The sequence below is a fragment of the Salvelinus alpinus genome, chromosome 3, assembly GCF_045679555.1.
Source record: "Salvelinus alpinus chromosome 3, SLU_Salpinus.1, whole genome shotgun sequence".
Taxonomy (NCBI): Eukaryota; Metazoa; Chordata; class Actinopteri; order Salmoniformes; family Salmonidae; genus Salvelinus; species Salvelinus alpinus.
Genome location: NC_092088.1, coordinates 16194360 through 16207123, shown reverse-complemented (window position 1 = coordinate 16207123; position 12764 = coordinate 16194360). Strand labels below are relative to the sequence as shown.

General features: G+C 40.5%; 2 protein-coding genes across 6 annotated transcripts in view; one reads left to right on the top strand and one right to left on the bottom strand.

Moving 5' to 3' along the window:
• Window positions 1-119: 119 nt before the first annotated feature.
• LOC139570101 (multiple inositol polyphosphate phosphatase 1-like) lies at window positions 120-10809 on the bottom strand. 4 transcript variants are annotated; one of them, XM_071391641.1, is made up of 5 exons: window positions 10709-10809; window positions 6376-6570; window positions 6152-6249; window positions 5910-6040; window positions 120-3088 (listed from the first exon to the last, which is right to left on the bottom strand). In XM_071391641.1, the coding sequence occupies exons 2-5, from the start codon at window positions 6533-6535 to the stop codon at window positions 2719-2721; spliced, it is 759 nt and encodes a 252-aa protein (XP_071247742.1). In that variant the 5' UTR covers window positions 6536-6570; window positions 10709-10809; the 3' UTR covers window positions 120-2718. The 4 variants fall into 4 exon arrangements, with proteins under 4 accessions (XP_071247742.1, XP_071247743.1, XP_071247740.1 ...); XM_071391642.1 differs by having other exon boundaries at window positions 10715-10805; XM_071391639.1 differs by lacking the exon at window positions 10709-10809 and adding an exon at window positions 6835-7500.
• A 99-nt stretch (window positions 10810-10908) lies between these two features.
• LOC139570102 (phosphatidylcholine:ceramide cholinephosphotransferase 1-like) overlaps window positions 10909-12764 on the top strand; it is a 38982-nt gene continuing 37126 nt past the window's right edge. Inside the window, exon 1 of one of the 2 annotated variants that reach the window (XM_071391644.1) lies at window positions 10909-11191. The gene's annotated coding sequence lies outside the window, so the exon portion shown is untranslated. Of the gene's footprint in view, window positions 11192-11737; window positions 12016-12764 lie in introns of those variants that run through there. The other variant, XM_071391645.1, reaches the window with a different exon arrangement.

The window sequence follows — 12764 nt, the reverse complement described above, 5'->3', positions numbered from 1 at the left end:
TTTACAAATAATCACTGTTTGTCATGGAACATTTGAACGTTATTTGACAATTTACTGATTTTGAAATTGGTTGCTAAATTTGTATTTGATACAGAATAAAATGTCAAAAGAAAACAAACTCAAGACATTTACTTTAATCTGAAATATTTCAACGCAAATCATATGACAATGTAGAAAATAATCAAGTAAAGTAACCCCTAATTTAAAAACGTATTGTTCACAAAGCAGTCCCAATAATGTTTGAAACAAAAAAAAAGGCAAATTTTGGAATAAATGTTTCAAAACATGAGTACAAATATAAAATCACAAATTACTCATATTATTGAGCAAAAAATATATATAATAACATTGCAAAGGGTCATTTTCAGCAAGGAAACCCAACGCATATACAGTGAGCTTCAACAGTATTGGGACAGTAGCAAGGTTTCCATCCAATTGAGACAGATTTTCATGAGAATATTCTAAAATCCACATAAAAACAAATAAGCGCCTTTTCCCTCCAGATGTGTTTATCAAATTGACTTGTTGCAGATAAATGGCTGTGCGTGATGACGTAGTGCACATAAAACAAAATGCTGTTAAATTGCCACGTACCAAATAAAAAAAACAACGTTAAAATGGGTTTCCGTCACATTTTCAACTCTACTGGTGGTTCTTACCAAAACAATGAGTTATTAGCGAGTGTAGCCAGTATTGGCACGTGCTGCACGGTGTTGGCTAGAACGCACTATAATTAACAAAATAGATCATTTTGTATTTGTCAAACAGTAGAGCATAGATTATCATGTCACCAGAATAAGACCCTCGATATTTATTTGAAAGGCGCATCAAGCTCATCGCCTTGCATTTTCATCACCCTGTGAAGTCCATAAAGTGTTCATCTGTAGCCTAATAAACTGCATGCTTTACCGAAGTTATAGTGGGAGGACCACACGACGTTGTCGCGTGACTCCCAAGTTAACTTCGATATGGTTATTATATCAATATTTGCGCATAAAAGCGTTTCCACCGACTTTTCTCGTATAAATAATTTTACCGGCACAAAAATATCCCACTTTGTCTAGGGTATTGTGTTTGGTCGACATTTGTTAAGTTTACCTAAAAATGTTGTTTCCATTAGGCCTGTCATTACATGTTTTATCCGACATGTGCTTTACTTGCATAAAAAGGTTGGATGGAAACCTGGTTAGTGACATGTTTTTATACAATGACTGAGGTTATAGTGGAGACTGTCATTTTTTATTTTCAGGGTATTTTTTAAATTTATTTTAGAAATGACCATTTAGAAATTACAGCACTTTTTTAAAAACTTAGTCCCATTTTAGGAGACCAAAAGTATTGGCACAAATTCACTTATGTGTATTAAAGTAGTCAAAGGTTTAGTATTTGGTCTCATATTCCAAGCATGCAATGATCAAATCTTATTGGTCACATACACATGGTTAGCAGATGTTATTGCAAGTGTAGCAAAATGCTTGTGCAATGATTACATCAGGCTTGTGACTCTACAAACCTGTTGAATGCATTTGCTTTTTGGTTGTGTTTCAGATTATTTTGTGCCCAATAGAAATTAATGGTCAATTATGTATTGTGTCAATTTGGAGACAAATTTTATTGTAAATAAGAATAGAATGTTTGTAAACACTTCCACATTAATGTGGATGCTACCATGACAATGGATAGTCCTGAAAAATTATGAGTGAGACAGAAGCATAAATATCATACCCAAGACATCCTAACCTCACCATTACAATAAAACAGGGAAGGTTAGCATTTGTAGAAGTGTTTATGAACAATTTCTAAAATGGTTCACCTGATATGGATGAAAATACACTAATTAAAACCTGACAGTCCACACTAACCTCAGTCATTGAATCACTTCAAATCCCAAATGGTGTACAGAGCCCCCCCCAAAAGGTGCTGTAATTTCTAAACCCTTCACCTGATATGGATGAAAATACTGTCAAATTAAAGCTGACAGTCTGCACTTTAACCGCAATCATTGTATGAGTTAAAATCCAAAGTGCTGGAGAACAGAGCCAAAAACAACAAAAATGTCAACGTCCTAATACTTGAATAGCTCACTGTATCCAGTGGCAGACATACAATTCTATAAGGTGTTTCTTTCTGCTTTTGGAAAATGCATACTGTATGCCAACACAAAGGCACCTGAAAAATATGTTATAATATAAATCAATACAAAATTGTGAAATTACATAAATATAAAGCTCCCACGCCTCTTTTAGAGTGCTCAATGACGACCCTGGATTCTGACACTGGAAAAGAATGCAATCATAACTCATATGCTAAAGTCAGGTAGCCTAGTGGTTAGAGCGTTGGACTAGTAACCGAAAGGTTGGAAGATCGAATCCCCGAGCTGACAAGGTAAAAATCTGTCATTCTGCCCCTGAACAAGGCAGTTAACCGACTGTTCCTAGGCCGTCATTGAAAATAAGAATGTTCTTAACCGACTTGCCTAGTTAAATAAAAGGCCAAGAAAAAAAAAGTGACATCTAAAAAAAAAAGGGTGTACCTGTAAACACCATCTGTGAAACCTGTATATCTGTAAAACCTGACTTGAATACTTAAAAAAAAGCTAGACCATTAACAAAGGAACTGCTTTGGCCAAAACCGTTAAAACCACTCTCTTGCATGACACAGACATTTGAATCCTCCAACCCCTTTAGAGAGAGCCCTTTACGTTCACATGCCCCAAACTCAAAACTCAGAGTTGGGACTGGACAGCTCGCACTCTTTTTCAAAATTGCAGCCTTGCAGCAGCTCTCTGTAGGTCTCTCTGACCGTATCGTAGAGTGGAGCCTGGTGCATTATGTCAGGGAAGTTCTGAGGTGTCTCGTTGAGGAGGAACTGTAGCCGGAGTCCTTCGCTGCAGTCATACAGCACAAAGAGCAGGTTGGCTGCGTAAGGCACAATGCGGCTGGTACGGAAGGTGCGGCCATTTTGCACGTCAAAGTTGTCAGCAGTCAGGGCCGTCTCGTCTCTGAAGAAGCCCATGAGGGCCAACAGGGGCAGGAGGGTCTCGGCATGACCCACCTGGATGCTCACAGCCTCAGATACATGCCCAAACCTGAACGAAAAAAAGTGTGACAATCCACAGTTCAAAAATCATGATAATAACCAGCCACACGGGCTCCCGAGTAGCGCAGTGGTCTAAGGCACTGCGTCTCAGTGCAAGAGGTGACACTACAGTCCCTGGTTTGAATCCAGGCTGAATCACATCCGGCCTCGATTGGCGCACAATTGGCCCAGCGTCGTCCGGGTTTGGCCGTCATTGTAAATAAGAATTTGTTCTTAACTGACTTGCTTAGTTAAATAAAAAACTACTAAGGGAAGTGATGTGAAATGCATCAGAGGGAGAAACAATCTATTCAATGACATTCCCCTTTGAAAACAGGTGTAACACAATCCATGGGAGAGGAAGTGTTGTATATACCCTCAGGGTCCCAATAGTTTTTCAATAACAAGCAAGGGGACTGTCTTCAGAAAGTATTCACACCTCTAGTTTTCCACGTTGTGTTACAGATTGAATTTAAAATGGATTAAATTGAGATTGTGTCACTGATCTACACACAATACCCCATAATGTAAAAGTGGAATTCCAACACAATGTCACGGAGTACCACTTCATATTTTAAAGCATGGTGGTGGCTGCATCATGTTATAGGTATTCTTGTCATCGGCAAGGACTAAGGAGTTTTTTGGGGATAAAAATAAATGGAATAGAGCTAAGCACAGGCAAAATCCTAGAGAAAACCTGGTTGTCTGCTTTCCAACAGAAACGGGAAAACAAATTCAACTTTCAGCAAAACAATAACCTAAAACAAGGCCAAATATACAGTCGTGGCCAAAAGTTGAGAGAATGACACAAATATGAATTTTCACAGTCTGCTGCCTCAGTTTTGTATGATGGCCGTTTGCATATACTCCAGAATGTTATGAAGAGTGATCAGATGAATTGCAAAGTCTTTGCCTCTTTGCCATGCATATGAACTGAATCCCCCAAAAACATTTCCACTGCATTTCAGCCCTGCCACAAAAGGACCAGCTGACATGTCAGTGATTCTCTCGTTAACACAGGTGTGAGTGTTGACGAGTACAAGGCAGGAGATCACTGTCATGCTGATTGAGTTCGAATAACAGACTGGAAGCTTCAAAAGGAGGGTGGTGCTTGGAATCATTGTTTTTCCTCTGTCAATAATGGTTACCTGCAAGGAAACATGTGCCGTCATCATTGCTTTGCACAAAAAGGGCTTCACAGGCAAGGATATTGCTGCCAGCAAGATTGCACCTAAAACAACCATTTATCGGATGATTAAGAACTTCAAGGAGAGCGGTTCAATAGTTGTGAAGAAGGCTTCAGGGTGCCCAAGAAAGTCCAGCAAGAGACAGGACCGTCTCCTAAAGTTAATTCCGCTGCGGGATCGGGGCACCACCAGTAGAGCTTGCTCAGTAATGGCAGCAGGCAGGTGTGAATGCATCTGCACGCACAGTGAGGCAAAGAGTTTTGGAGGATGGCCTGGTGTCAAGGGCAGCAAAGAAGCCACTTCTCTCCAGGAAAAACATCAGGAACAGACTGATATTCTGCAAAAGGAACAGGGATTGGACTGCTGAGGACTGAGGTAAAGTCATGTTCTCTGATGAATCCCCTTTCCGATTGTTTGGGGTATCCGGAAAAAAGCTTGTCCGGAGAAGACAAGGTGAGCGCTACCATCACTCCTGTGTCATGCAAACAGTAAAGCATCCTGAGACCATTCATGTGTGGGGTTGCTTCTCAGCCAAGGGAGTGGGCTCACTCACAATTTTGTCTAAGAACACAGCCATGAATAAAGAATGGTACCAACACATCCTCTGAGAGCAACTTCTCCCAACCATCCAGGAAGTTTGGTGACAAACAATGCCTTTTCCAGCATGATGGAGCACCTTGCCATAAGGCAAAAGTGATAACTAAGTGGCTCAGGGAACAAAACATCGGTATTTTGTGTCCATGGCCAGGAAACTCCCCAGACCTTAATCCCATTGAGAACTTGTGGTCAATCCTCAAGAGGCGGGTGGACAAACAAAAACCCACAAATTCTGACAAACTCCAAGCATTGATTATGCAAGAATGGACTGCCATCAGTCGGGATGTGGCCCAGAAGTTAATTGACAGCATGCCAGGGCGGATTGCAGAGGTCTTGAAAAAGAAGGGTCAACACTGCAAATATTGACTCTTTGCATCAACTTCATGTAATTGTCAATAAAAGCCTTTGACACGTGTGAAATGCTTGTAATTATACTTCAGTATTCCATAGTAACATCTGACAAAAATATCTAAAGACACTGAAGCAGCAAACTTTGTGGAAATTTATATTTGTGTCATTCTCAAAACTTTTGGCCACGACTGTACACTGGAGTTGCTTACCAAGACAACATTGAATGTGTGGCCAAGTTACAGTTTTTACTTAAAATTGGTTTAAAAAAATCTATGGCAAGACTGTCTAGCAATGATCAACAACCAACTTGAGAGCTTGAAGAATTTTTAAAAGTTATAATGTGCACATTTTGTACAATCCAGGTGAGCAAAGCTCTTAGACTTATCCAGAAATACACACCGCTGTAATCGCTGGCAAATGTGATTCTAACATGTATTGACTGAGGGGGTTGAATACTTATGTAACCATGATCTAGATATACAAACGTTAGAATTTTTCTTCCACTTTGACAGAGTACTTTGTGTAGATCATTGACAATGAAATCCATTTTAATCCCACTTTGTAACAACAAAATGTGGAAAAAGTCAAGGGGTGTCAATACTTTCTGAAGGAACTGTAAGAACTTGTCCAAGTTACATGATTATGGTGGACAATAAAATTAATGTAGACTGTGGTTTAACTTTACAACCAACTCACCTGATCTCACGAGCAGCCTGATCAAGACGATTGAACAGGTCATGAAAGAGATTGCAACTGGACTTGCGGTTGATATCATGACCATAGCCCCTCTTCCAGTACTGTTTCAGGTCATTTTTGTACTCCAGCACCTGAAAAGGCACAGGTGATTGCATTAATGAACATTTGATCTTTATGACAGAACTGGGTTCTTCATTGCTTGTGGCAGAGGCAATAGCGCTCCCATGATGTTGTGTACATACTTGGGCGTCAGTCTCATCAAACAGGTTGCACCAGGCAGAGTTCAAAGATTTGATGGCAAACTCATATGAGCACAGGAAGAATGCAGCCTCCACCAGATCTGGTGACAAAAAAAAAGGAGGATTAGTGAACAAATGTAACTGGCACAATAGGATAGTAAGTTTCAGCCGTAACATGATTAACTCCCTCCACTACACAAAGTGGCAAAGATTTGGAACCAAACAACCTGGTGTGATGCGATTGTATGGCACTTGCAGCTGGTCAGCCATCTTCATCTGCACTCTTTTCATCTCTGCTGAGGCCTTGAAGAGGTGGACCTCTTCCAGGGCAGTTTGGTTGTTCTCTACGTCCTCAACAAATTTCTGACACTGGTCAAAGAACCTCATCAACTCATCGTTGATTTTGTGGCTGGGTCCAACTTCTGCAACAAGACAAAAACAGAATACAATAAGTCCAAACATTGTACATTGTCTCAGATCTCACCCCCAACAAATCCCTCTCAGCTGTAACAATAGTAATCAGTGTAAGAGTGAATATCATTCAAGGAATAGCAAAACGACAAAACTAGCTAGCTTTGCTGTACAAACAAACGCCCCTGTCACTTTCCAAAGGTTGAGTAGGCCCTCTTGAAATGCTACAATGCTGTCCACGCATCTGTGTTTAGAGCTAGTGATGAAACGGATACGGTGGGCTCTGAGGTTTTCCTCGGATATCAGAGATGGAAACAGTGTTGCCAACCTGACAGCCAGATGCCTATGGTCATCTCGCCCCTTCTCCACAAGCTTGCCATCCATGTCGTCAGTGTACCACATTTCCCACTTGGTTTTGATATCCTTCAGCCATTTATCAGTATTCATTGCCTCGTTTAGAACAAGGTCGTAAAGCCGTTGCATAATTTTTATATTTTTGGTCGATAGATATCGTGTACCATGCCGAATAATAGCGGTCACATGAATAGCCGTGCTATTGGTACATACTGGTTTTAAAATGGATTTGTTTACCGAGAGAATGTCATTAATGAGATAACGGTTAACCTCCTCATATCTGCCTTTCGTTCCAAAATGATTTGCAATCGCAGGTATGTTTGAATTGACGTTAGCATTTGCAACTGAGCAGTATGAAAACCTGGTCAAAGCAAGACTAAATGTCATGAACAACAAACTTTGTTTAGATAACGCAGTTGTCATTTCGTCAAATTAGTTGAGGTAGGAACAATTGATTATTTAACTACTAAACTAAGTTAGCTAAGCTATCGCATTGTTTCCTGCTTTGTTGTTGTTTCGCTGCGAACTTTGAACACAAAAAACGGAGCTCCACCAGCCGGCCAACCGTAATATATCGCTGCGTTTTCGTGTGCGACGAGGCCCACCCTAAAACCAGATGTTTAACCAGATGCATACATCTGATGCATCCGCTTGGCGTTTGTACCCACCACCAAATATGGTGATGAGAGGAAGCCCAGTGGCCGGCATTGGGAGAAGATGTTATTTATTTTTTAATCTATGAAACATTTAATGTCAATACAGTTCTTTCAAAAACTAGAATATGTTACTAACATAGTAGGCAAGTTTCGTAGACTTTACCCTTTGCCAAAGTTTCTACAAATCGCAGTGTCTAGGAGTGCAAGGGCAAATTGAGTTATTTTGCACAGGCGTACTTCAGAGTATGCGTTGCCTAACGTAAACATATTCTAGAACGCGCCAATAGGATCTCGCTAACTCATGCTTGGCTCTGCCGACTATGATTCATTTTGTCCCATTGGAAACAACAGGCGGTGGTCCCTGTTTAGTTCTAAAAATATATTTGGTAAAACCCTGGATCAATGACCTTTTTAGAAATTGGACAGAAATCAAGATTATTAAACAAAAGTTGCTCAGGGATGAAGGAAATCAAAACAATATTCAAAAAACAGCCCTGTGGTTTCAACATCATTCTTTAAGAGTTTATGGCGTACGACGGGGACTCAACCATATAGACCAGGGGTGTCAAAGTCAAATGGACGGAGGGCCAAATAAAAAATTTAGCTACAAGCCGAGGGCCGGACTGTTCGAATGTTCATTGAAAAATTTTTAAATGACGCATATAGTCTAGTGAACCTAATTGAACCTACTGAAAACCTAACAAATATATTCCAATATGATCAGATAAATAAAGCAATATTTTCTTATGGCTCTGTCAGTAATCTTTAATTTTCAACAGACACAAAAGACAAATTTCCTTTATATAAAAATCCCCATAACATGAACATTAAATGAAAGAAACCGGTATTCAAGGCACCATCAGTAGCCTATATTTTCTATTTTAGCAAAAGTGGGCTAAATTTACTTCAAAGAAAAAAACAATAATAGCAATTTTCTATCATCCACTCAACTGAAATATTTTTAAAATATAATTGGATTGAAATACAATAAAATAAAGTGCAAAAATCTATTAATCAAAAACAACACTTTGTTTAAGGAGAAGTAACATGCAGTGAAAACAAATATTAAACTTTAACTTTTAAACTTGAACTGAGTAAAAACTCTAAATATGTGATTGCACAGTAATGTTCACTTGTTTGAGGTTGAGGGTGATACTTGGTGGTGTCCCATCTTTTCCACAAGTTCATCAATGTTCGGGGTAAGGCTCTGAGCTGAGGAAATCCTCAGAATTGAGTGGAGGTGTTCAGCAGTAAGTCGACTTCTGTGTGATGTTTTGTTCAGGTTCATCAAAGAAAACAGTTGTTCACACAGGTATGTGCTGCCAAACATAGACAACGTTTGAGCAGCCTGGATGCGCAGCTGGGGCATTGTGTCGGGGAGGAAACGGGCGAACTCCGCAGCACCCACTGCCGCATATTTTGCCCTCAGTGCATCATTGCATTGGAGGTCAATCAACTCCATTTGGAGGTTTGGTGGTGAGCTTTCCACGTCAACAGCAAATGGGTTACCGAGCAGTTCCAACCTGCTTTTTTGTGCTTCAAAGTCAGCAAATCGGCGTCGAAAGTCAGCGGCAAGCATACCTATTTTATCAGCCAACTGTGCGCTCGGGAACGCACTGGTAGAGAGCTTCTCTTTCATGGTCTGGCAGCTGGGAAAGTGGCTCAAATTTTCTTTCCGCATCTGCGTCTCCCACAGAGTCAGTTTGGTTTTAAATGCCTTCACTGTACTGTACATATCAGAGATGACATGATCCCGACCCTGCAGCTGCAAGTTCATTGCATTCAGATGACTCGTAATGTCACACAGAAAAGCCATTTCACACAGAAACATTTCGTCTCGGAGTTGTGTTGTGTCTTTCCCTTTGCTGTCCAAGAACAGACAAATCTCCTCACGAAGCTCGAAACATCTTTGAAGCACCTTTCCCTGGCTTAGCCATCGCACCTCTGTGTGATAAGGCAAATCACCATGCTCCGTTTCTAACTCCGTCAGAAATGCCTTGAACTGGCGGTGATTCAAACCTTTGGCTCTGATAAAGTTAACTGTGCGCGTGATGATGCTCATTACATGCTCCATTTTCAAGGCTTTACCGCACAACGCTTCCTGGTGTATGATACAATGATAAGCTGTCAGCTCACCTGTCGCGTTTTCCTCTTGCATCTTTTCCCGTATCTTCGCCACCAGTCCGCTCCTGTGTCCACACATCGCAGGTGCTCCGTCGGTTGTCAAACCCACGAGTTTTTCCCAAGGCAGCTCCATCTCATTTACACAGCAGCCTACTGCTCGGTGCGTCACCGTTGCATTGTGGGAAATGTAGTATTGGTGCGTGTAAAAGATCTGCGGGCTGCCGGCTTGCTGCGGTCTGCGGGCCGGTTCTAATAATAAATCAAGATCATCCCAGGGGCCGTAAAAAACCTTCTCGCGGGCCGGATGTGGCCCGCGGGCCTTGACTCTGACATATATGATATAGACCCTTTTCCAGTTCATGACACACTGCCGTTATGCACACGACTCTTGGTTGCAGTAAGAAAGCCATTGCCATCTGCGTCCATTCAACATAAATCTAGTATGTTTTTATTACTTCTAAACAAAATCAATGTTTTTTTGTGGTTCTCATATACTTACAATTATGTTTGGATTCTTGTTTGAACAGTCGCTAAGATTATATTTGGTTGTGTTTGCAAAATAACTATTTTGGATGCAGCGGTTGTTAGCTAGAATGCTAACGCTCGTTGATATAGGCTATAGCAAAAGCTAGCCAAAGAGCCATTTTACTGGTTGAAGTATGCAGTCGATTTGCGATGACGAACATTTTATTGAGTAAGACATTCATACGAGCCTTAAAATACAATTATAATCCAAAAGTAGTGTGAAATGCAGTCATAAACAACATGTAATTATAGGCTTTTTTTTGCTGGCGTTCTACAAGAACTCCCACTTGTTCTGCCACCAACTTGCGTGCATCGCCCTGGTTTGGAAATGTTTGTAAACACAGAAAGGGCTCTATACCTTAGTGGAGACAATGTCATTGAGGTGATTACCCCCAGTCTTCAAATTATGTAGACAATATCATATACATTTACATAGAAAAATCCTAAATGTCCCTGGTCTGTCAGGAACGTAGAATAAAAATATATTTACTCTTACTCAGCCAGTTGGTCCCTCAGCTGTTTGAAATTTGAGAGAAAATATACACAGGAAATTATTATTAAACCAACTTCAAAACCTAGGTCTACACACATGCTGCTTTTAGACAGCCAGCCCAATTCTGATCTTTTAGTTTTTCATTAATTGGTCTTTTGACCAATCAGATCAGCCCCCAGAAAAGATAAAGTGTTATTGGTCAAAATACCAATTTGTGGAAAAAATATCAGAATTGTTCAGCCTGTCTAAACACAGCCTATGTGTGTGTGGCAATCAATATGTGTTTTGCTCTTGCACACGAGCCATTCATAGTATACGATGTCTTGCAGGTTTTTACATGATTTTGCGCATGTGCCAGGTGATAGAAATTTCAACTTCAGTACTGGCGCTCTTAAAGGTCGGGTAAACAATACTTTCCTGTGGATATTTTCTCTCAACTTTCGACCAGCTGAAGGACCAAAACTACAGACAATCGGCAGAGTAAGTTAAAATATAATTGTATGCAACATTCCGGCTTGTAAAGGACAATTTCCAGAATCAAACATTGTCATGTTCCAAACGGTGTATTTAGAAATTCACCATCTGGTCCACAGGCAAGATTACCCGCTATGGCCCCCAATTTAAATTCAGCAGTGGGCAGATTTTTCCTTGGGTGAATGTTCGGGGTCTGGAACATAGTTATACATCATTCGTACACTGCAAATTGACCGCAAGAATACCAAACGGATATAGTTTGGCAAAAACAGAATCATTTCAAACCTTGATTACAATGGGATACGCTCACATATGCCTCTCTATTTATGCGTGGGAATACTTGAGAACAGATTTCCTAACTTAATATCACTTTGAACTGATTACCCGGTGATTTTTACAGTCGTTTATGTCCAACAACGAAAATTATTTAAAATGTATTTGTATTCTTTTTTTGCTCCCTGCCATATGGTTTCTATCAGGAAAATACCGCTTCTCTCCACCAGAGGGGGACTACCATACAGTATAAAAAGAGCACTGTGAAAAGCTTTTGATGTGCTTGAGCATGAGGCACATATATTCTCCCGAGATTTGCACATTTCCAGGATTTTACAGTTACGTAGCTGCTCGTGATTAGTAGCTCAGTAAAAACGAGTACTGGGCTGTGCATTAGTGAAACTGCCGTAGGAATATAGGGCGCCTTTGCATTTTCTCCATTTATCGGAGGCAAGGACTCTTCTATCGTACGCCACACAATCTATTTCTGGGTCTGTTTGACAGGTTTCGTGACTCGGGGAGCTTCTGACTGCACACCTGATGCATTTCAGGTCAAGGTGAGGATGAAATAAGATGCCAAACAGCTTTCATGCATAAACTTTTGCTGGCTCGCTAGTTTAACGAGAGTAGGCGCTGCGAGGGCATGAAGGTAGGTGATTTGACTCGATAAATCTGTCTTTACTCGGCGCGCCCGTGGCAGTGATTTCTCGATCTTTTTGCCAACTACATGGCTAATTCTGTCAATGACATTAATATTCAGTCATTGCAATCAACGTGACTGTAAATACAGTTTGGTCTAGTGGCTGATAGCGAAGAGGCATTTCCCGTTAGTATTATGCCAGGAGTCAGTGGCTATCCATGGCTCATTAGAAATCACCAAGGTGTATTTAGTGGAGGACACCTTTCATCAACCACTCCTTACCTTCGTTTCCCAGGCAACAGAAAGGGGTGCAGCTGGATCCATCTCCAGAGAGAAGTGACACTAGTGCAGTGAAATATAGGATCTTTTATTGTTTATAAAGAATGAATCCTGCAATGATAAACATATCACATGATATAGATTTTCTTAACATGATAAAGGTGTAGAGCACGGTTCCCCAACTGACGGGTGGTATTATTTGGCCCCCACGTTTTCAACAACAACCAAAAAAACTTGTTTAGAATTTTTGTTGGACATAAGACTAAAAACACCAGGAAGTCAGCTCCAAGTTATTTAAATTTTGGCAATGTGTTCCCAAGTATTCCCACACATAATAGAGACATGTGATTGTATACAAATGTAAGCAAGGCTTGAAATTATATTTTT

Coding starts and splice junctions, on each gene's coding strand:
- LOC139570101 (XM_071391639.1), bottom strand. CDS start 7,336: ATGACAACTGCGTTATCTAAACAAAGTTTGTTGTTCATGACATTTAGT. Junction 6,571..6,834: donor GGAAAACCTCAGAGCCCACC/GTATCCGTTTCA, acceptor GTCTTGTTGCAG/AAGTTGGACCCAGCCACAAA. Junction 6,041..6,151: donor TTGATGAGACTGACGCCCAA/GTATGTACACAA, acceptor GTGCCTTTTCAG/GTGCTGGAGTACAAAAATGA.